Source organism: Dermatophagoides pteronyssinus, unplaced genomic scaffold (assembly GCF_027571235.1).
Source record: "Dermatophagoides pteronyssinus isolate colony J.1.1.1.1 unplaced genomic scaffold, Derpt_VIB-CSIC_2022.12 sq0010, whole genome shotgun sequence".
Lineage (NCBI taxonomy): Eukaryota > Metazoa > Arthropoda > Arachnida > Sarcoptiformes > Pyroglyphidae > Dermatophagoides > Dermatophagoides pteronyssinus.
In genome coordinates this window covers 1,079,363-1,104,624 of record NW_027461534.1, presented here as the reverse complement: position 1 = coordinate 1,104,624, position 25,262 = coordinate 1,079,363, and the positions used below count along the sequence as shown (strand labels likewise).

General features: G+C 28.1%; 4 protein-coding genes across 4 annotated transcripts; 3 read left to right on the top strand and 1 right to left on the bottom strand.

Annotated features, from left to right (window-relative positions):
• Positions 1–457: 457 nt before the first annotated feature.
• On the top strand, positions 458–4,893 carry LOC113792572 (puromycin-sensitive aminopeptidase-like). Its single transcript, XM_027342479.2, has 4 exons — positions 458–1,282; positions 1,348–3,452; positions 3,630–3,905; positions 4,140–4,893. The coding sequence occupies exons 1-4, from the start codon at positions 490–492 to the stop codon at positions 4,584–4,586; spliced, it is 3,621 nt and encodes a 1,206-aa protein (XP_027198280.2). The 5' UTR covers positions 458–489; the 3' UTR covers positions 4,587–4,893.
• A 1,442-nt stretch (positions 4,894–6,335) lies between these two features.
• LOC113792573 (sodium-dependent glucose transporter 1A-like) lies at positions 6,336–12,014 on the top strand. Its single transcript, XM_027342480.2, has 4 exons — positions 6,336–7,232; positions 9,329–9,455; positions 9,542–10,912; positions 11,052–12,014. Exons 1-3 carry the CDS (start codon positions 7,002–7,004, stop codon positions 10,765–10,767), a joined length of 1,584 nt encoding a protein of 527 aa, XP_027198281.2. The 5' UTR covers positions 6,336–7,001; the 3' UTR covers positions 10,768–10,912; positions 11,052–12,014.
• Positions 11,865–19,660, bottom strand: LOC113792571 (uncharacterized). Its single transcript, XM_027342477.2, has 6 exons — positions 17,929–19,660; positions 16,134–17,838; positions 15,141–16,036; positions 13,631–15,019; positions 12,490–13,518; positions 11,865–12,400 (listed from the first exon to the last, which is right to left on the bottom strand). The coding sequence occupies exons 1-6, from the start codon at positions 19,605–19,607 to the stop codon at positions 12,112–12,114; spliced, it is 6,987 nt and encodes a 2,328-aa protein (XP_027198278.2). The 5' UTR covers positions 19,608–19,660; the 3' UTR covers positions 11,865–12,111.
• Positions 19,661–19,921: 261 nt separating this feature from the next.
• On the top strand, positions 19,922–21,435 carry LOC113792509 (putative imidazolonepropionase). Its single transcript, XM_027342402.2, has 2 exons — positions 19,922–20,650; positions 20,703–21,435. The coding sequence occupies exons 1-2, from the start codon at positions 20,031–20,033 to the stop codon at positions 21,418–21,420; spliced, it is 1,338 nt and encodes a 445-aa protein (XP_027198203.2). The 5' UTR covers positions 19,922–20,030; the 3' UTR covers positions 21,421–21,435.
• Positions 21,436–25,262: the final 3,827 nt, after the last annotated feature.

Below are 25,262 nucleotides of genomic sequence, written 5' to 3'. Positions count from 1 at the left end.
ATATATTTTGAAAAAAAATTATATTCAATCATTAGCGAACCTCTCAATGAATCACGATTTTTCTTTTCGATTCGCATATAAAAACACCGACAAACAAACAAAAAACCTTTTCACCTCAGTACACTGACCCATGATTTATACACATAATACATCTAACCCTTTTTTTGGAAATTCTAAAAAAATTCATCGATTAAATCATCGATAATTTATAATGAACAAAAAAAAAGAAAGTGGAAAAAAACTTGTCAGATTAGTATGCAACGAAACCAACAACATTGAATTGAAGGTTATTCTTTTTTACTTTGTTCACGTTGAAATTCTTGTTAATCGATGATAGTTTTATAATCTATGCATTTGATTTGATTCGGCAAAAAAAAGATTCATGTATTTTTGTTGTTGTTGTTGTTGATGTTTGTTATTTTATTTGGCATTTTGAAATGAATATATTTATTTATATTATTCTTGATTAGATTGAAATTGTCTCGACGGATGAAAAAACAACAACAACAACAACAACATTACACATTCATATTTATTCCGGTTATGAGAATGATGATCAAATCAAAATATCAATATTGTCATTGTTTGTTGACAAACATTATTATTATTTTATTATTATCAATAAATAATATCTATGATTGTCATCATCATACAACGGCTAGACATTTATTTCGATCAAAATATTTTCAAATGACGACAATCAATATTGTTACATCAACAACAATTTCAAATGATTTGAACGAAAGTAATGATGTCAATAATCAAATTCATCATCATCATCAACATTACGGCTGCAGTAATAATAATGATTGTAATTCTTTATTAAATGATAATAACTCAATATTACATCATCATGATGATGATGATCAAATTCTTGGAATTACACTCATACGAAAAAATCTATTCAGAAAAAATAATGGACGACAACGACAACGACGACATTCACAAAGAATTTTCCATAATGATAACAGTACGGCTATTTCGATACCATTGATCAAAACATTGAATCATTGTAGTATAATAAAAAAATTATTCAATCAAACTGTGAATTTTTATCATCATCATCATCATCATCATCGTATGTTGAAATATTATTATTATCTGAATGAAATTGTCACACCGAAACGTTATCAAATGCGGTTACGTTTTGATTTTGATCAGAAAAAATTATTCGGTCATTTAAACATTCAGATACGTATCAATAATAAAACCAATATAATCGAAATGAATAGTTTTGGTTTGAAAATTTTAAAAGCTACATTTAGTACCGGTTCAATTCGAAGTAAGTTTTAATTAATCAATTGATAATGAATTAAAAAAATTTTGGCAAATTTCTTCGAATCTTAGTCGATGCAAATAGAATTTATTATTGTCCAGCAAACGAAATTGTTGTTCTACATTTTCCCAAATATCTTCATCGTGGTAGTGCTAATATAACGATAAATTATTTGGCCAATATAACCGATTTAATTCGTAAACAAATTCTTCATACATCATATGCAGAATATCAACAGATTTCATGGATCGATTTTGGAACAATTGATGCACGTCAACTATTTCCATGTTGGGATGAACCACATTATAAAGCACAATATGATCTATATTTAATAATACCAAAAAATCAGATGGCCATATCGAATATGCAAATTGATCGTCGAAAATCATATTCACATTATTTGGATGAAATTCATTTCAATCAAACACCGATGATATCTACATTTCAGATGACTATAATGATGGCAAAAAGATTTGAAATTATTTCAAGTGAAAAAAATCGTACTAAAGTACGTATTCAATTGATTACAATGAATTCAAATGATTCGAATCAATGGCAATTCGCTATTGAATCTACTGAATATATTTTGGAATATTTTCAATATTATTATGGCCATTTATATCCATTAGAGAAATTAGATTTAGTTATTTTAGAATCAAATTATCGATTAAAAACATCGATGGAAAAATTGGGCTTAATGTATTTTACTCGTCAGGATCTGTCAATTTCTAATGTGACCATAGCCAGTGAGCGTGATCTTCAAACAGTCGTATCATTGCTTGCTCATTCACTATCACATCAATGGTTGGGCAATATGGTTACGTTTGATGATTGGTCAGAATTTTGGCTATTTGAAAGTCTCAATCAATTTATGGAAAAACAAGCAATGGATGATGTGTTTCCACATTGGCGTTCATGGCAACAATATACAGCGGATGAAATGAGTTTAGCATTACGTTTGGATTCATCGCGTATTAATATAAAATCAATTAAGGAAAGTATACGACATCCAATCAATGTATCGATGATGTATCCACAAGATGTAAATATTTATCGTAAATCAACATTCCTATTGCGAATGTTGAAACAGAATCTAGATCGAGATATATTTCGTTTGGCGTTACAAAAATTTATCAATAAATATTGGACGAAAACAGGAAACTTGAAAAATTTACAAGAATGTTTTATCACTGTTATCGATGAAATCGATGGGAAAGATAAACAAAAATATCATCGTTTTCGACAATTTCAAAAACAAATTGTTCAAATATTTTCCAATTGGACTGAAATGGCTGGTTTTCCTGTTTTGCATGTTGACGAACAACAACAAGGTAACTCAAGGATATTACGTATTCATCAGGAACGTTTTTTTGAGCTACGAAATTCAACAATAAATATTTCGAATAAAAAATCCACATTATGGCCTATACCGATTAGTATTGTTAAATCATTCAATCCATTTATGCCATCAAATCATGCTATAATCAATGATGAAAAAGTAGAATTACGTATACAGGCCATTTGGCCTGGTGAATGGATTAAACTTAATCCATCATTCAGTAATTTTTATCGTGTACATTATTCCGATGAAATGTTAAATCGATTTATTGTTTCAATTGAAGAAAAACTTCTTCCACCATTAGATCGTTTGAATTTGGTTGATGATACTTTTGCTATGATACGTGCAGGTTATACATCAACCGTAACTGGATTAAAACTATTACAATCATTTGAAAATGAAGATAATCCAAATATTTGGTCGATTATTATAACAATGTTGACAGATTTACATTTAATCATTTCGAATATCGAATCCGATCATGATAGACAATCGATACAATCGAATTTTGAACTTTATGCACAACGATTATTGAAACGAATGTATCAACAAATCAATTGGTATTCATCAGCTAACTATCGACCAATAGGATATCGAATGAAAATTCAACAATTTGCACAAAATCAATTACGTGCAAAGCTTTTATGTGCAATGGGACAATTTCATTATGAAAATTTTTTCCATGAAGCCCACAATCAATTTCAAAATTATATGAATAATAATGAATCCAATTTACCAATAGAATTACTTGAATGTGTATTTCGTTCATTCAATTCATTCAATGACAATAATATAACCATAGCAAAAAATTCATTACATTTTGAAGAATTATTCAAGGTAATCATAAAAATAATGATGTTGATAATGCTAGTTGGTCCAATAATTTATATACTACCAGCACCATATTCTTTAAACATAAAATCTCATTAAAATTTAAAAAATTTTCATTTTTTTATCTATATCATTATCACAAATTCCTGTCATAAACACACACGCACCAACGAATGTAATAAGCTGTACAATGGATATGATGAATGGCCTGAAGCAAGACATTTATTATCAATTGCATTAGGTTCGACCAATCGATTGGAACAAATTAACCAAGTGATTTCTTTTGCCTTCAAGTCGAATGTGAATGACAATGATTCACGAATGATGTTGATTGAATTGGCCAAACAATCTCGTATTGGTCGACAACAAGTATTACGTGAAATCATATCTCAACAGAATTTTTTCAATTTTATTTCAATGAAATTTCATACATTGAGTCAACTTTATGAATTTTTTCAGGTATAAAATATATTTTCATCTGGAAAAACAATTACAAAAGTTTTTTGTTTTGTTTTTATTTATCATTCTCATAAATGATAAATGATCATGATTTTTTTAATATTATCTGATTCCGGAAATTTTGTCTTTGTTTTTTGCCTTTATTATTTTTATTTCTTAAGACATCTAAATTAGATTTTTGTTTTGTCTTTTTTTTTCATTGAAAAAAAAATTTTCTATTATTCGGATGATTAGGAATTGATCGAAACCTATACGATACGTACAGAATTACAATCATTGGAACAACTAATAATAGCTAATCATACGAAAATATTTGATCCGATAAAACAAATGTTAAATTTTTCATTGGAAAAAGTTCAGATTATGGAACAATGGTATCGAAATGATATTGATTCTATTCAAAAATTTCTTTTCCATGAAATGGTTTCTATGAAATCAATGAAAAATGAACAAAATCAAACAATATTAATGGATGTTCAACCATCATATTTGGATTCAACATTATTATTGGATTCTGATCATGATATTGGTTTCGAAGAAAAGGACGATGATGATGATTTTTTCAATAATTTTGATGATGAAAATCTGCCATCATCATCATTATTTTCAACAACAACAAACAATTCATCGAATAGAATTCATAAATTATTTGATGATAAATTTGAAGGTTTTGATGATTAATGACTATTATTACTTAAATAAAATCGTTGGAAAAAAAATTTTTACAACAAAAAACAGAATATTTGGAACAAACAAATAAACAAAAAGAAATATAGTTGCAAATGTTTCAAAGCAATATAATTTTCCTTTTTTTTGTTCATAAATTTGAATATTTGAATGATTTAGATGATAATAATGATGATTACTTCGATATGTAAATGGATATGATTCAAGATAATTTTATTCTATAGAATAAAAATTTTTATTATTGTAATAATAATAATGATAAAATATTTCAAGTAATAAAGAGAATCGTTTATTTTTTTCACATTAATTTTTGCTAAATGACAGTAAAAGTTTGTTGTTGTGTTTATATTCAAATTCAACAAGAAATAAAAGAAATAAAGATAATATAATCGATAAACCTATAGGAGACTTTATTATATAAATGGGGAAAAAAAGGTGAACGTTTTGTTATTAGATGGAATGAAAAAAAAGTGAAAGAATCGATTCTATATAAATTCAAGTTTATATGACGATAAAATTTTAGAAAATATATCAGCTTTGAAAGTCATCATTCAGTATATGTTTTCGTAGAATTTTTCTTTTCTTTTTGACACCCACAACCACCCACACAAACACAAACGTTTATTATTAAATTTTCATTCTATTTATTCATGAATCTTATCGTATATGTGAATTGAAGTGAAATCGATGATGATTTTTTTTTCTTTTTCTTCTTCTTTCCAAAATAGTCCAAAGAAAATGAAAGATATTGAAGTAACCAAGAAAAAAAAATCGATTTTATTCCAATGATAATAATGTTGGCTTTCAATAATAATAATAAGTTGTTTGGATGTGTAAAACGACACACATAGAAAGAAAAGAAAAGAAATAGGCCAAGTGTTTACGATCTGGAATTTGAATTGTCCATATCCACACATTGAAAGTATCAAATATTTTTATTTTCACCGTTATGGAAACAACATGAAAATAACGAATCGCCATTAATCTTTCTTATTTATTTTTTTTTTTCTCAATAGTAGAAGAAAAAGAAAACATTCAATTTAAAGTTTGATTTTTTTTCTTCTCAATTTTTTTACCATAGGGAATTTGCAGAAACTTTTCAGGAAATTTTATTATATTTTTTTCAAAGGAAAAAAAAATTCAACATCTTTTTTTTCCACTATCAAACATTATCGCCAAATGCCGAAAATTATTCTCGTCTGAATGGCTGAATTTTTAAAAATGTTTGTTAGTTTTTTTTTGGTTGAAAAAATTTCTAGTATGGAGGTTGAAATTCAATGATAATGATGATGATGATGATAATGAAAGAAAATTAAATCAAACTTTATCCGAATAGGGGGGAAAGGCGAGAAAAAACTTGAATTTTTTTCATAATCAACTAATGGAATAGGTTCAATTTTTGATCATTATCATCGATGTTTGAGGATAAGACGAAAACGAGAAAAAGTAAAACTCGTAGATTGGTGGTGGTGGTGGTAGTAGATTAATCGGCTCAACAACATGTAATGATCACGTTTTGTTTTCTTGATTTTTCCCTCCACAAATCTATCGCTGAAGAAAAACCGGATTTTTTTCTTCTTGTTCCTTTCATTTTCAACGAAATAGATATTCATTATGTAGTTCAAAATAAAGTTTGGATTATATTTTTTTTTTTTGCGTCAGCAAAGATATCTGCGAAAACATTTCGACAGCATTGATAAGTTTTCAAGTAAATAAGGAAAAAATGCACACAATTGAAGAATCTAATCAATTTGTTCTAAATTGATTATCAATATGGTGAAAAAAATGAAATTTTTTTTCGTACCATATGGATAACAGAAAAAATATGTAATTGATTTTGAATATTGATTTTTGATTGAAATCAAGCCCAAAAGAACAAAATTCTACAAATTTTCAGTTTTTTTTCCTCAAAGAAAATTGAAAAAAAAACTTTTTTTTTCAAAATTTCATCGATAATCATTCATAAACTTTTCAATAACAACATAGTTTGAATCAAACTTGTTCCTGAAAAAAAAACATTCATCCAAAAAAAATCGATTGAAATAAATTGAACCAGAAAATAAATGAAATAACAAGCAAGAAATTTGAAAACAAAACAAAAATACTAAAACTAAATTCTCAAAAAATATATGAAAATTTTTGGTTCGTTACACTTTTCAAAAAAAAAGTAAAAGTATCAGAAAAAAAGTTGCAAATTGTTTTGTTTGAATTTGATGAAACGTGAGAAACATTTTTTTTATTTGTTCAATATATTTGAAAATTATATTGATAATGATGCCAACAACATCCAAACAAATGTGAATAAATTCCATCAAACCGCATACAATATATTTGTCTCTTTCACTTTTTTCCAATGTGAATTTTTCCTTTTTCCTCCAGTGATTGCGACACATTTTTTTAAAAACAAAAATGCCATTACAAATACAATCAAATGATAATAATGATGAGGAAAATTATCAAGATTTTCCCAACAATAACCACACGAATATTATTTCACAACAACGGCGACAATCATTACCGAATCAATCATCATTAACATCATCATCATCAACATCATGGATGTTATTTGAACAACAAATCGATCGAAAAACATTGTCAATTATCTATACAATATCATTATATTATTCATTTATTGCTGTGGTAAGTTTTGTTTTGTTATGTTCTTTTTTTTCAACCAAAACTTTCTATTAAAACAAATGAGTTTTAAAAACTAATGATTCAATGATTGATTAAAATAAGGTAAAAAATAACGGAAACTACTACTAGTTTTGTTTTGTTTTTAAATTTTTACAATATCACTATCATCATATTATCTAGATTTCAATGATCCTATTTGATCGAGATATAACAAAAATAAACATTTGAATTTTGTTTGTTTTATCTATGCCAAAATTCATGGTTTCAGGTTATGTTTGGAATTTTTTTCCTTCCATTTTGCTATTTTGCATACGTACTCGTAGACAGAAACAAAAAACGAAACACTGTTTGTTTATGTTTCATTTTTTTTCTGATAATTCCATTCTGTTTTTTTTTTTTTTTTTGAATTTTTGTTGTCATCAATTACAAAATGCTTTTTTTTCTAGCCAAAAGGCAAAAAATTTTACATTTTGTCTCTTTCGGATGTTATAATCCTATCACGAAAAGAAATTTCCATTCTCAGGTTCGTTATATATTAAGCTTTTATTCCATGGAATTTTCAATTTTCATTATAAACAGTGTGTGTATATAATGATTCAATTTGAATGAAAATTGAACTCAACAATAACAACAATAACAATAACAAAAATTCAATAAAATAAAATTGTAACAATTTTTCAATTGGAAAAATAAAAATCCAATTCAACAAACAAACAAAGAATGTAAAGCTGAAAAAAAAAGATTTTCACATTCACGCGGTTAATAACAAAAGATGAATAAATAAAATTAGATGAAAAGATGTTGACAAGAAGAAATAAAAAATCCAGTAAATTGAGTTTCAATCCTTTTAATATCGATCGAAAAAAAGTCGTGTTAAAAAATTCATCGATATTACCATTATATTCGTAATCAAATAGAAAAGAACATTATTATTTTGTGTGTGCAACAACAATGAGTTTTTGTTTGAAACACATTAATATTGTTGAGGAATTCTTTTTTTTTGTTTGCAAAATACCTTGAAAATAAACAAATGAAAAAAACGAATCTAAACAAAATAACAAATGAGATAAAATAAACATCCCTGGAGGAAATGGCTCGGATGATAAGTAATGCGCAAATAAGCAGCGGCAATGGCAGCTTTTTTTAAAAATTCATGAAAAAAGTAGGGATAATTTTTCATTTTGAAAAAAAAATTAAAATATAAAAACAAAAAACAGCCATTTTTTATCAAGATAAGTAGTAACATCATATTATGCATATATAAACACAATGGCATAGTGTTTGTTTTTGTGCATTTTGATAATGATGATCACAGGCAAAAAAAAACGGAATTTTTCTGTTTTGAATTTATATTTGTTTATTTTATAGACCGAATATGTTAATGTGTGGCATCATAAAAAAAAACAAAAAACAAAAATTTAGTGATTATCATCATCATCTTGGGCTGTCAGTTAGTCGATATTATACCATACATTAAATTTTGAGTTAAAAGTTCTTTGATTCATTTCATGAGGTCCAGTGATTTTTTTTTCAGGAATAAAAATTTTAAAAATTTGATTTTTTTTGGACTTTTTTTCTCCCTTCCTTTGTTTGTTTTTTTTGTTGTTCAAATCCATATAAAAATGATAGATGAATAGTTTGGTTGGGTAAAATTTGACAGAATTTTTGTTTGTTTAAATCCACAAATAAAAAAAATTTTAAAATTTTAAAATTAAAAAAACAAAAAATGATGTGTGCAAAGACTCGATGACAAAATAAAAAAAATGTCATTTATATACAAAAAATATAATACAAAATGGTAATTTAGCAACCTAACGAAAAAAAAACGAAAATTATATGTTATAAAGTGCAGGAAAAACGCATCAATTTCCATATTCTGAAGCTAAATAATTGACGTTCCAAAGCATATACGCCTAAACATGATAATATAATGAGCATATAATGAATGAATATAGATAACATAATAAATAATCCATTTTCTTTTTTTCATTTTATATATTTTCTTCATAATGAAATGGCTAAAACCAACCAACCCATTTGCAATCATCATTCATTCATTTGGATTCATTAACAAACAAACAAACGAAAAAAATGAATAGGGATTATGTGCATCTATATTCAATCCAACATTATTACAACTAAGTCATGTTTTCGGTACAGATTTACAAACAGTTTCGGTTATATTTCCATTGCGTGCTATTGGTTGTACTGCTGGTACATTGATCAGTAAGTGTTGAATTTTTATTTGTTTCCATTCAGTAATAAATTTAATGATATTTATTTGAATTATTTTTCATTTTATAAAAACATAGATGGATTTTTAAATACATATTTTAATCGTCAAATATTGTTGGTTATATTTTTAATATTAAAAGCATTGACCACATTTTTAGTACCACATTGGACAAATCTAAAACAATTCTATGTGAATGCATTTTTTAATGGATTTTTTACAGCTGCTGTTGTTGTTATGGTTAATGTTTGGATGAATGAAATGTGGTCATGGTCATCAAGAGAACAACAGAATCATGTTAATGCTGTGGATGATGATGATGAAAATTCTATGGAAAATAATGTTAGAAGAAATGATGAAAAATCACGTACAATAATTTGGGCAAATGTTACAATGCAAGCATTACATTTTTTCTTTGGTCTTGGCACTATACTTGGACCACTAATTGCTGAACCATTTTTAAATAATCCATTTAATGGTTTTGATGATAATTTTGTTGCAAATAATCTTGTATGGCCATATGCAATATCAGCCATATTAGCTATTACATCATCATTAAGCATATTTATCATGTATATATTTATACCATATGAACAATTAAAAAAAAAGAATATAAAATCAAATGAATCGACAATGAACTTGTTGGTTGAATCTGAAGATCAACAATTACAACAACAACAACAACGTAAAAAAAATCTTTATCGATATTCGGTTATTACATTAGCTGCATTATTTTTAGCAATGTATTCATTTTCCGAAGCAACTTATCTACAATTTTCGGCATCATTTTGTTCAAAAGTAAAACTTAAACTAACACAACCACAAGCAGCATTAGTATCATCATCATTGGCCATATCATTTACAGCATTTCGTGGTGTTAGTGCATTTGTTGCTTTAAAATTAACACCAATTAAAATGATAATTATTGATTTTATTATCATTATAATTGGTAATCTATTGGTATTCTTTATGGCTGATACACAAATCATTGGTTTAATTATTGGTTATATTCTACTTGGTGCCGGTTTTAGTTCAGTAGTACCGAGTTTATTTCCATTATTAGAACAACGTGGCTATACAGTTACCGATTGGATTGGTTCAATAATAACATTTTCCGGTGGTGTAGCACAGGTTCTTGCACCATATATTATTGGTCTTTGGATTGATCGTATTCCATATGTATTGGTTGATTTTACATTTTTAAGCATCATTACAGCAACAATTATGTTTACCATTATGTTTTTATTAATGAAATTTGATCAAAAACGACAACAACAGCAAAACCAGCAGCATTATCATCAATAAAAATCATCTGATTAAAATGAAATGACAACAACGACGAATTTCCATAACAACCATCAAGATTATCAGTGAGAAAAAAAAATCTGATTAAATGATTTAATCAGAAATAAACAACAACAAATGTAATCCATAGAAACTATTTATGAAGGTAAATCATAATCATCATTAGAAAAACAAAGTTTTTTTCTTCAAATCATTCAATTTGTCAAACGTTATTTTATTTTCATTCATTTTCAATTTATCAATCGATAACGCCTTGTTTTTTCTTCTTCTTGTTAACATAATAGTGATATTAATTTATCGGGCGGCAGCGGGTAAAAAAAACATCAATCAATAAACAATGTCAATGCAAGTAACCGATACGCTTTCCTATATTCAAACATCGAATACACGACAAAATCTTCAAGGATTTGGTCCAAATCTATTGGAACAACAACAACAACAACAGCCAGTGATCGTACAACATTTACAAACGGAAAATTTTTTCCAACGAATGACAAAAAATGAAAAACGTATGGCCATTTTGTTGATCATTTTCATTCTATTGACCATAATTTTCCTAATAACAACAATAATATTTTCAAGTAAATATTCTCATTGTAAAAAATGATTAATTGATGTTTGTTTTTTTCCATATTTTTATTCTTATTTTATCATAATAATAATAAATTTTCCAAAAAAAAAAACAACAACAAAAAAAATGAATTTTTAAATAAAATTTTGTTGTCAAAATTCAATAACAAGGGAAAAAATTGAAAGGAAATTCAAATAAACATCGAAAAGAAAAAAACAAAAGTCCAAAAAAACTCATTAAAAATGGAAAATGTCATTTGGATTCATTTTTGGTGTAGTGGGTGTTTTTTTTCCTGTTGACAGTTTTATCCAACCTGGAAAAAATGTTGGGATGGTGATGATGTACGCACACGCACACATAAAACACAGTGAGAGAATGGAAATGAAAAAAAACAAAACAAATAAAAACCAGAAATTAAGTTAATTAAAGTTTTTTTTTCACATCAAAAATTCAAAAAATGTAAACAACAAATTATTTACAGAAACCAGAGATAGATGAAGAAAAAAAAATTAAAGAAGTTTGGAAGCAAGGTTTTTCAAAGTTATTATTATTATTTTTGTATCTAAGGCATTTTTGGGTTGGTTTTTGTTTTTTTGTTTTTGGATCAATGACCGAATGAAAAAGAAAGGAAAAGAGATAAATATGAAGTGTTGGTAATAGTGTGATGATGATTGTGTATTGCTTGTTTTGTTGATGTTTTTTGCAATCATTTTTTTTTATCGATATGTTTTTTTTATTGCTTTATTGAAATTTGAACGTTGTTATTCAATTTATCAAATTATTCGACAAATAGAAGAATCTTTTACCAAATTAATAAATTGATCATTTTGGCCAATATTTGATTTCATCATTAACATTGAATCCATATCATCATCATTTTTATCCTGTGAACCAGTTCTTGATCCTATTACTGTTCGTGATGATGATGTTGTTGTTGTTGTTGTTGTTGTCGATGTTCCTATTGTTGTGGATGATCGATCCGAACCGATAACGGGAAAGATTTTCGTCTTAGATCCGGGTATTAATTTTTTACCAATAGCACCATTAACCTGTTGCGATAAACTTTTTTTTTGTTTTGAAATAATTATAATTAAAAATAATTGAATAAAATTTTTATAATTTTTTTTGGAAAATTTAAATTTTAAACATACCCAGAATCCTGGACAGATCCTTGTCCTGAAGCGGTAACTGTTTTTCCAGTAAATTCAGGAAAACAGGCAAACATACTTTGTTGTTTTTTCAACATTTTATTTTTTGGTCCAATATTACGTAGTTTTGATATCATTCGTGATCTGGTTGTTGAACCAACACGATCAATTGTTCTATTTGAATCTTGATCCTGGTGTCCTGTCCATAATTGTTCACGTGATCCGAATGGTGATGCTAAACTAGCAACACCACCTAGACCTGCAGCACCAATTTTTCTAAAATCATCCACACTTTGACCACGATGTAACATATGTTCAAAATAAAATGAATCAAATGATTGTTCACGTTTTAAGGTTCTGGAAGCTAAAACTGAAGCATTCGATCGTGATGATGGTCCAATTAAACCTCGTAACCATGCGGAAGATTTTTCCTCAGCTGCTGATGATACTGGTGTTCCAACGGCCGGTAATTCTACGGTAATATGTTGTGATGAATTATTATGATGTTTTATAATGGGCAAAATATGTGAACTTGATCCAAGCCATACGGCTAGATAAGTAACGGTTAATGATGAATATACATGCGAAATATTATGATGAACATCCAACATTGATAATCGAACACCATTATCTCGAATATCCCATAATTGTAATGTATTATCTTCAGAATATGATAAAGCTCTTGATGCATCCGGTGTTAATATAACTCCTAAAATATTTGCATTATGACCAGTCAATGTAAATAGATCGGTTCCAGTATTCATATCCCATACAATTAGATTACAATCTTGTGCACCAGAAACAACAAGCATTTCATCTAATGCAGCCGTTGCAACACATGATATAGCTTCTTCATGACCGACAAGTACCTGTGTTAATTTTCCGGTTGATGTTTCCCAAACTTTTAATGACATATCCTGTGATCCGGTTATCAATGTTTTACCCGAATGTGTACAAGTAAAACATGTAATCGTATCACTATGTGATACACTTTTTTCTATTTCAGGTTCAAATATTTGCCAATATTTAAGACTGATAAAAATAATGAATAATAAGATTTATGACATTATATTATTAATAAATTTAAATTTAATTACATGAAGATTATATAAATCTTAGATTACTAAAGAATTATTCAACTTACCAATTGTCAATCTTGCCTCCAATAGAAAAACACGTTCCACCATGAACAAATAATCCGTTTATAGATTTATGTTGAATTACTTTAATCAGTATACCATTATCCACTTGCCATAATCTGATTACATTCTGTACATCGGCTGATAATGTACGTTTATTATCCGATAATATTTTTATCGTAGCCAATGCATTTGGTGCATGTTCACCAAATTTCGATAAATACATTGATAATGTCAATGACCAAGCACGAATTTGTCCATCTTCACCACCGGCAACAATAAATTGACTATTTGGTGAAATATCAACAGAGGTTATTGGTGCTGAACTTTCATCCAATGTTGTATGTGTTTCAGCCGTTGCACTTAACCAAATTTTCACTAAACAATCACGACCACCGGTTACAATGTATTGACCATCTCTGGCTACTGAAACACAAGTAATTGGTTCACGATGATTATCGATAGTTGAAACGGAAACTTTTTTTCTAAATGATCCATGTGTAGATGATGATGAGGATGTTTTATGTTTACGACGATCAGATGATGAACGTGAAGTTCTGCCACTCCCACTACCGCCACCAACACTACTACCGCAAGTTCCCGATTCTTTTGAATCTTTGCCAATATCTTTACCGGATAGATTATCCATGAATGGATCATTTAATGATGACAATAAACCCTGACTAATGGCCATCGATTCAACTAGATTAGTTTCATGTATTGATCGATCTAAACCTTCAGCGGCCAATGCTGATGATGTATGATCTACACGTCGAACTGGATAGAAATTCCAAATGATTATCTTATTACCACCACTAGTGAATAGAAAATGATCATCTTTCTGTGGTAATATTGACGATATCATTTCACTGTGACCATTTAATGTTTGCAATTGACGTGCTGAATGTAAATCAAATAAAAGAAGACGACCATCAGCATAACCGACCACGCAACGACAATTATCTTCGGCAAAACGAACATAACTAACGACGGCTGTTACCGTATTTGTTAATGATGGCTGTAGTGTATGAACACCTGTTCCGGTAGTTAATGCCCTTATCTGTAAACTATTATCATCTAATGATAATAATAAAAATGTTGAATCCAATGAAATATCCATATGTAAAACAGGACGCATTAATAATATTTCATTCAATATACAGAATGAATCAAGACTCCAGACTACAACGGTACGATCAGTTGAACCGGAAACAAGAACATCATCCCCGGAATTGATTCCAATACAGGTGACCATCGATTTATGATGTTCAAGTCGTGTGATTAATGTACCATTATGAAGATTTACGGCACAAATGGCACCATTTTCCGATCCACTGATTACTAATGTTTCCATATGATTAATGGTAATACATAAAACGCTTGCACTATGATGACTAATGAATATAAATAGAGAAAAAGAGAAAAAATGAATTTATGAAGAAAAACAAAATAAATTCATATTCCAAATGAAAAATTTCTATAAAAAAACAAATTCAAATGAATCACCAAACTTACATGAATCTATGTCGTAATCTGCAATCATTGATTTCCATTAGTTCAGCATCAATATACCATAAATGTACGGAACTATCATCCGATCCAGTTGCTAACCATTTACCGCTTGTGGATAAATGTAAACAAGTTATCGTTGATTTATGACCTTCCAGACTTCGTGCCACAGTTTTTGTTGGTAAATGATAAAAATGTAATGAACATTGTTCGCATACGATTAAATGTTGTGAATCGGGTGTTGATACAGCTCGTGTGATTGATGGCCATGGACTTGTAATCATTGTAACCTGAGGTGGTATAGGTAAATTTAACCATATGTTCAATGGATATAATAATGGTCGATCCGTTGATTCCACACATGTACGATAACATTGACGTATAAATTCAGCTAAATGACTAGATGGTGTTGATGATGATGATAAAGGTGATGATGATGCAGATACTGATGTTGGCAGTGATGATGTAGGATGAAGCAATGTATGTGATTTATTCTGTGATTTTTGTTTATTAACACTATCGAAATTTGTCAAATTAGCTGGTGTTGTTTTAATCAGATTTGTCAACGACAATTGTTGCTGTGAATGACCCATCGATGCAAATGGTACAAGCCAAAGTAATACCTCTACAGGTAATTGATTAGGTTCTTGTGTAACAACATAAACTGATTGTTTAAGCATAGCATATAATTGTTCAATATCCCAATCAAGTATCTGTGATCGTACAGCATCCAGAATACATCGTAAATAACAAACCGAAACACCTTGTACAATAGTGTTTAAAAAACGGATATTTAATAATGCTTTTGTTTTAAGTTCAGATTTGTTTCCAGAATAAAGAAGATGATACCATAGTTCATCAGCTTCACGAACTGATTCAGATTCTTTTCCGGAAGAATAAAGCTATTTAAATTTTTAATTTTCAACAAAAAAAAAGTATTTACAAAATTTTTTCTCAAAATTGCAAAAAGAATCTCAATTTTTATTAAATAATTCTTACCTCATTGAATGAATTATAGAATGCTGTTGCCAATTCTAGATGGATGGCTCTAATCTGTCTTATTTCGGTTAGATAACGTTCCTGTACAGCTTTAGCTACTTTTGAACTACGCCATTGATAATATAATTGTCCTTGTACAAAATATTCTTTAAGTAAATGACGCATTTTTGATTTCAAAATAATCCATGTGGAAGATGTTGATCGTGGTTGATCATATGGATCCGGTGTAGTTGTAGTATCACTTGAAGCACATGTATCAGTTGTTGTGGTTTGTGTTGATGATGCAGCCATTGTTGTTCGCATTTTCATTGTTTGTTGTTGATAAATGGCTGGCCATATTTGTACTGTTAATGTTTCCTGTACTAATTGAAATAGTTCTACTTCTCTTAGACCATATTTTGTACAAGTTAAATAGGCACAGATACGTCGTACTAATTGATATGGAATACAATCTTCGAGATCATCAAGAATTGTCGTAACTAATTCATTAACATTTGTTGGTAAATATTCGGGTGTATAGAATGATTCCCAATTGCTTAATACAGCTGTGGCTAATATATTGGCAAATAATGGTGTCATTTCACCTAAAGCTTCTAGCTGTTGTTCAGTACGTTGATTATTGTTATTGTTCATCAAATCTGAATTATTTAATTTTTTTCGAACAAAATCCCATTGAATAGATGTCAATGTACGTTTTTCATCACGTAATTTTGATTGTACCATTGAATAAATAGATTGACAATGTTTTGATGAATCAATACGATGATCATTATCAAGACAAATAAAATTTTCGGCCGATATACGTGATCGTAAAATGCTTAGAACAGATTCAGATTCTAATGCAACGGAGCAAATAAAATGAACATTCGATGGAAGATGCCATGGCATCCAACCTAATAATGCACTAGATTGTAATGCCGATTGTAGATGATGAAGATCATCCAATATGATCAATAGATCACAATCATTAGGATTACGAAATCTAATCAATTCCTGAAAACAAATAGCCAATTCGGATAGTTCATGTGCAGATGCACTACGTGTTAGATGAGATTCAAGACCATAAGCAACTGATGTTTGTATACAAAGACTACGAAGCAATTCGGATGCAAAATTTGAACTTGGACTTTGACCACATTGACGTACAATACGAATCACTTGATCACGATCAGAATTTTCGGCTAACCAATCTGGTGCATAGGTGAATACCTGTGCTAATAATGTTGATTTACCTGATCCAGAACGACCGGTAACAATAATTGGCTGATGACGAAAACTTTGATGACCTGTGGTCGCCATACAACGTGAACTAGAAGTAACAGTATTTGTGGAACTTGTTGTATTAGCTGAGCCAACACAAGTTGTACCACTACCACCATGTGTATCCGCAATCAATAATTCTCGAATATGAAGAAGATGTCCCAAATCTGAATGATTGATAGCCTGTGCCATTCCTAATGATCGCATTACACGACGAAAATTTGATAAATGTGAATGTGCTTCACGTACAATATCACCGGGATATTCAAAACAAGAACCTGGTGCAATTGGACCAAAAATTGATTGTTGCATTGCTTGCCAATGTTCATCGATAGATGTTTTTAGTGTTCGTAATACTGCTTCACCAAAACGTTCAATATAATTAGCTGGTAATGTATATGTTCTTGTTTGTATACTATTATCTGGTTGCGGACTCCATGATATACTAAAATAAATGATAATAATAATGATCCATGAAATGTAAAATTAAAGGGTTTCAAAAGAGATTCAAACAAAACCTATTATCCTAACTTACTTAAAATAATGAACATTTCCTTTTTTCAATCCAAGAATTACATCTTCAATTAATTGTTGTATATCATTTTGTGCTGTAGGTGCATATAATTGTCTTATCGGTGTTTGTTGTTGATTATTTGATGGAATTGGAAGCGATGAATTTAGTGACTGTTGTTGTTGTTGTTGTTTTGATTCATCACTTGAAGACGTTGTCATTGTTGTTGTTGTTGTGTTTGTTGTTGTCATTGTTGTTGGTGTAACATCAAAAAATCTTGTTACAGATGCATTATTAAAATTAACACCTTCTAATTGTCGTATAAAACATAACATTCGATCAACTGGTTGTTGCATTAATTCATAATTTGTTGATACTGATGTTTGTCGATGTGTCATTTGAATTTTTTTCTGTGTTGGTCCTTGTTGTAATGATACCTGATGTAATAAACGATGTCTTGTTGGTGTTAATGGTGGTGATGGTTTTTTTATTATTTTAGGTGATTCTATCGATGATTGTTGTTGTTGTTGTTGTTGATCACTATTATCGTTATTAATATTTACATTGGTAGATGTTCCAGTTAATAATGATCCAAGTTTACCTGATCCAAGAATTTTTTTCTTCGCCATATTTGTACAAGATGATGATGGAAATCGTGGTGGTGGAGATTTAAGTGGATGAATTTGTTGTTGCTGCTGTAGATAATGATGTTGATGATGATGATGACGATTTGTAATGTTCATAGTTGTTGGTGATGTAACTAAACCACCTAATTGATATTGTCGTGCACAATATAATGCATGTAATGTTTGTTGATGTACGGCCGACATTACAATACCAAAATTATTACTTAATAATCCTTCACGTGCTGCAACTTTTGAACCATATTCAACTAATTTAGCAATATGTTCTAATTCTTCTTCATATTGTCGTGATGCACGACGTGGTTCTAATAATACATAATGTGGTTCTGGTTGTAGATTACGATTCTCTTTATAACAAGAACGTAATAGATTAACATCACCTAAACCAGATTCAGCAGCAGCTGTAAATATTTGTTGAAAATCATTCGATGCAATCACTGTTGGTAATGCAATTGGTCTATATTTATGACCAATTAAACACATAAAAAATGTTGATATTGATTGTTGTGAACATTCTTCAATTTCTTTTAATTGTAAATCAAATTCATGTGGATCAATTAAATTAGAATTTTGTTCATATATCACCGGTGTTACTGTTGTTGGTTGTTGTTGATGTTGTTGTTGTTGTTGTTGTCGTGTCGTATTTATTGTTGAGCATTTATCACCATTATTATCATTATTACAGGAATTCTGTTGTTTTATTGAACAAGATTCTAAAATTGGTGGTGGTGGTTGTAATTGCCAATGTGGATCAATAGCTAATAAATCTAATGATAAACTATTACAATAACGTTCTAATTTTGGTAAAACAATTTCATGTAAATGTTGTCGTTCAATTTCAAAATCTGTACGTGTTGAACTAATAAATAATTTTACTAATTTTGATGGCGGTTCAGGAAAACCTTTACAAATATTTCCATTTATTATAGCATGTATTAATTCATTTGGACTTGGATATGGTGTATTATTATTATTCATCATTATTGTATTATCATTTCCAACATTTGTCATCATCGTTGTTGTTGTCGATGATGATGATGATGAATTTCGTTGATCCATTTTTTTTTTTGAAATTTTTTGTCAAAATAAATTATCATCCATGAATATTGATTCTATTATTTTTTCAAAAAAGATAAAAATAAAAATAAAATTATCAAATTTTTCATCGAAAAACCGGTCATGAATTTCTTGAAAATTCTTTCTATTCATTTCAATATCTAAAAACATGAAGGTCACAATATTATTATTTATTTCGATTGCAGTGATAACAGTCGTTTGTGTCCTTGAAAATATACACTATTCGTCTGTGTTAAAAATCATTGATAACATGATAATCATTTTCGTACATTATATTTGTTTTCTTTCTCTCTATGCTCACATCAGGCATTTGTTATGAATTGAATTTCGGCTGATCATCATCATCATCATTGATGAATTTGATTTCATTTTAAATTTGTTTCGAATTCAAAACAACATTCAACGATGACAACAAAACCTAAAACAGCTATTGTAAATTGTGAACAAATCGTAACAATTTGTTCGAATCATCAACAATTTTTATCTGGTAAAAAACAAGATATAATTGAATCAATTGAACGTCGTAATCAAATTGGTGTTTCGATTGTATTCGCTGATGATGGTCGAATAATGGCTATTGATTATCATGATCGTATCGATAATTGGTTATGTCAAAATTATGGTAATAATTGTTGGAAAACAATCGATACAATCGATGGTAATGGTTGTTCATTGATACCCGGACTAATTGATTCACATTCACATCCAATTTGGGCTGGTGATCGTATCGATGAATTTGATCGAAAATTACGTGGTGAAACTTATATGCAAATACATGAATCTGGTGGTGGTATCAATTATACTGTACGTGAAACAAAACGTGCAACCGAATCTGAACTATTACAATCATTTTTACAACGAATCAATCAAATGATAAGTTGTGGAACAACAATATTAGAATGTAAAACAGGATATGGACTTGATTATGAATGCGAACGAAAAATGTTACGTGTCATTCAACAAGCTTCAACAATGTCGCCCATTCAATTGGTTCCAACATTTCTTGGTGCACATTCGATTCCAAGGTAAATCTTTTTCTTTTTTTTGCAAATTAATAATCATTTTCATTTTATCTAGCGGAATGACAGCTGATCAAGGTGTCGAACATGTTTGCACAATGATGGAACAATTATCTCGTAAAGAACCAGAATTAAAAATTGAATTTTTCGATGTATTCTGTGAAACTGGTGTTTATAATCATAAACAAACCGAACAAATTCTTCGACGAGCTAAAGAATTATATCCAAAATCATATCTAACATTTCATGGTGATGAACTAAGTGATCAAGATTCAGGTCGTTTAGCAGCTAAAATTAGTGCACATTCTATATCACATTTAGAATATCTTAATACTGATGGTATTGAAGTAATGGCTAATCGAAACATTGCTGCTATTATAAATCCAACCACTTGTTATCTATTGAAATTACGTAAACCACCTGTACGTGAAATGATTGCTAATGGTGTACCAATTGTTATTGCAACCGATTACAATCCAAATGCATTATGTTATTCATTACCAATGGCAATGAATTTAGCTACAATTCATTTAGGAATGACATTAAATGAATCATTAATTGCAACAACATTAAATGCAGCATATGCATTAAATCGATCAAATGATTATGGATCATTAGAAATTGGTAAACTTGGTAACTGTTTATTATTAAATTGTTCAGATTGGCGTCATTTGATTGCTGAATTTGGTCATACATCATCATTGATACGTAATGTTATTATCAATGGTAAACGAAATTCATCATACCAAAAAAAAGTGTGTTTCTTTCACTTTTAGCTGATTCTTTTTTCTGTTTCGATCATCATTATATTTCTTCGAAAAAGGAAAATTAATTATGATTCTGCACAATACAAAAAAAAAGAAAGGAATTTTTTTTCTAGTTGTTTCATAGATAAAAATTTATCATTAGTTTTTTTTGGAGCCGATGTCATCATTGAAATTCTTACTAAACTTACTTTTCATGGAAACTAACTATGGAAAAAAATAATTTCAAACCAATTTGATTTCACTGTTTTTGTTTTTGTAATTGATTCCAACTAACATTAACACCTAGACAGATGAAAATGATTATCAAGGATATATTTTTGTTTTTGTTTCAGAGGAAATATATAGAAAAAAATCTTTTTTCATGAACAAAAACAAATACTAATTTTTCATTTTTCATTCAAAATAATGAACATACATGTCATTTATAAAATGACACATCATTAATTTTTTTCAAACATTCATTCTCATTTATTTATCGGAGAAAAATATTCAAAAAGAAAAAAATTTACTAATTGAAATATGAAAATATTGCATTCCTACTTTTCCTATTTTCATTATAATCAACAACTGTATGAATGTTAATAATAATAATACTATTGAATGTAAAAAAATGAATCCTCATGAAGAATATTATTGATTGACATAATAAAGACAGTATCAAAAAAAAATACAAATACAAATATTCAACCAATGAATGAATGTATTCAATGTATGTTCTCATATGAATTTTATTCATTTTTGTAAAACCAAAGCAAAGGCAACAATGATTTTTATCATTATTATTTTGAAAAATATATTGCAAAAAAACAATCAATTAATACTGTTCTAATCTATTTTCATTAGAATTATTGGAAAATCGACAATAATTATCATTATTAACAACTATCATTATCGGTTAATTTTACAAATGAAACAATTTTTCCTGTTTTTTCAGTTTTTTATGACATTTATTGATCTGAAACATTAACAATGATGATGATAATTAGTGGAAAAATACTTTGGAAATTGTTATCATCATCATCAAATTTTTGAAATTCATTAAGGTATCCAAAAAAAAATGTTTTTTTTCAATTATAAATCATTTGATCAAACAGTGTGATAATAATAAATCGATTGGTTAATCGATTTCTTGTGTTATTTTTTTTCAACCGAAAAAAATAAGTTAGATAAAAGGAAAGCCATATGTGAACACAAACAAACAATTGGAACTAAGAAATGAACTAAGTTTTTCTCTTCACAAATATTTTATTTCAAATATATTTTTTCTCTTCGATTCATTGTTCACTCATCATTTTTTCTTCGTTTCGATTTGTAAATGACAAGCGGAAAAAAAATTCCTCAAACGACAACTATCGATAATGATGATGATGATGATAAAATAGACATTTGACAATGGACCAAAGAATGATTGAATCTTTATTATTATTAACAATGAGAATTGAAAGAGAATATTTCATATTTTCTTTTGTTCAAACAATAAAAGTAATGAACAAAACAAAAAATATATATCAAGAAATCATTAAGAAACTTTTATCATTTTAATGAATTGGATGAATCTATGTTATTAAATTCTTTGTTGAAAAAACAATAATCGAACGACACACATGTGAGCCATATACTTCAAACAGACTTCAAAAAAAAAGAAAACCATCATTATCATAATAATTATCAATTGTAATAAAAAAAATAAAAATAAAGAATTCAAACCAAGCTGAATTAAATAATAATCAAAGTATGTGGCTTTGTTTAGTGTAGAAAATTTGTCGTGGAACTAAAACTCTTCTTATTATTAATATATGCCGGGAATTTTTTTGTTTCATGAAATTTAATTGAGTATACTAATAAAATTGTTCGGAAAGTTTTCAAATCAAAAAAAAAAAAATATGAATTCCATAGAATTTTTGTTTTTGTTTTCATTCATTCGCATTCATTCATTCTTCTTTTTTTTTGGCTTTGATTTTGTTTTGAATCACAAATTCTAATACAAATGAAATCTACAATTATATTTGTGTAGTTGACCTATTTCATGTGTATTTGCAGTGTCAGCGTTAATTTTTTTTTTCATTCTTTTGATAATAACGTTATTTTGTTTTGTTTTTATATTTTTTTCCATAGTTTAAATTCATCATCATCATCATAATTCATTCTGGTACGAATTCAGATATGAATTTTTTTGTTTGTTTCGTTTGCTTTGTTTGTTTTTATTCTCGATTCTCGAAAACAAAACAAATCACTTCAGCAAAACAAAACAAAAAACTTTCAACATTTTTGTTTTCTTGTTTGGCTATACACACAGTTGTCGTACCAATCTAATATCAGAAACAACAACAACAACAAAATTCATTCAAACTAAATTGAATTTCATTATTATGAATGTTTTGTCATTTGTACATTCTGTTTGTTATTGTTATCAGGCAAAAAAAAACCTTGTTTTTCCATCCAATAGAATGATTATTACTATGGAATTCTATCACAATTTTTGTGTGTGTTGAATAATTGAAAATAAAAAAACAAAACTTTGAATATTATGAATTCAGAATGTAACGATTTTCTTGTATGTTTTCATTTTGAAATGAGATTATTTTTTTTGGGTTATTTTCTGTAACTGTTTATTATTAAATTGTTCAGATTGGCGTCATTTGATTGCTGAATTTGGTCATACATCATCATTGATACGTAATGTTATTATCAATGGTAAACGAATTCAATAATATTACCCGAATACAATATTCATTCAGTAAAAAAAATGTCAAAATTTTGAATACTATCGTTATCTTTTTTCTTGTTTGATTTTCAATTCAATAAAATTCATCATTTCAATTTTTTTTCTCACTGATCATCAGACTTTTTTATTATCCGATTTACTGTGAAAAAAATATGGCTAAAAATAGTGTTCAAAGAAATTTTTTTTTTCAATTTTACAAAATCTGATCCAACATTTTTTAACAAACAAAAAACAAATACTTTATATTCATAATAGAATCAGATTTTATCTTGCAATGAATATTCTGTGGAACAAAAAAAAATATTCCAGAATATTTATTTATTTTTAGCTTTTTTTCTTTTCTTTTCTATTCAATCTTTTTTTTGAAAAGCCTGAATGAATTCTTGAATAGTTTGATGTTCAATCAGGCCTGAATGAAATATTTGCCTATTAATAATATGACGTAAAACTGTTCAATTCTTTATGCCAAAAATAAATCAAAGAAAAAAAATATGAAATCAATATATATAGGTAGAATATATTTATTTATATTAAATAAATGAAAAGACATTTGTTATTGTTTGCGCATTGGTGCAAATTTTTTTTTTTGTTGTTTCATCATACCAAAAAAAGTGTGTTTCTTTCACTTTTAGCTGATTCTTTTTTCTGTTTCGATCATCATTATATTTCTTCGAAAAAGGAAAATTAATTATGATTCTGCACAATACAAAAAAAAAGAAAGGAATTTTTTTTCTAGTTGTTTCATAGATAAAAATTTATCATTAGTTTTTTTTGGAGCCGATGTCATCATTGAAATTCTTACTAAACTTACTTTTCATGGAAACTAACTATGGAAAAAAATAATTTCAAACCAATTTGATTTCACTGTTTTTGTTTTTGTAATTGATTCCAACTAACATTAACACCTAGACAGATGAAAATGATTATCAAGGATATATTTTTGTTTTTGTTTCAGAGGAAATATATAGAAAAAAATCTTTTTTCATGAACAAAAACAAATACTAATTTTTCATTTTTCATTCAAAATAATGAACATACATGTCATTTATAAAATGACACATCATTAATTTTTTCAAACATTCATTCTCATTTATTTATCGGAGAAAAATATTCAAAAAGAAAAAAA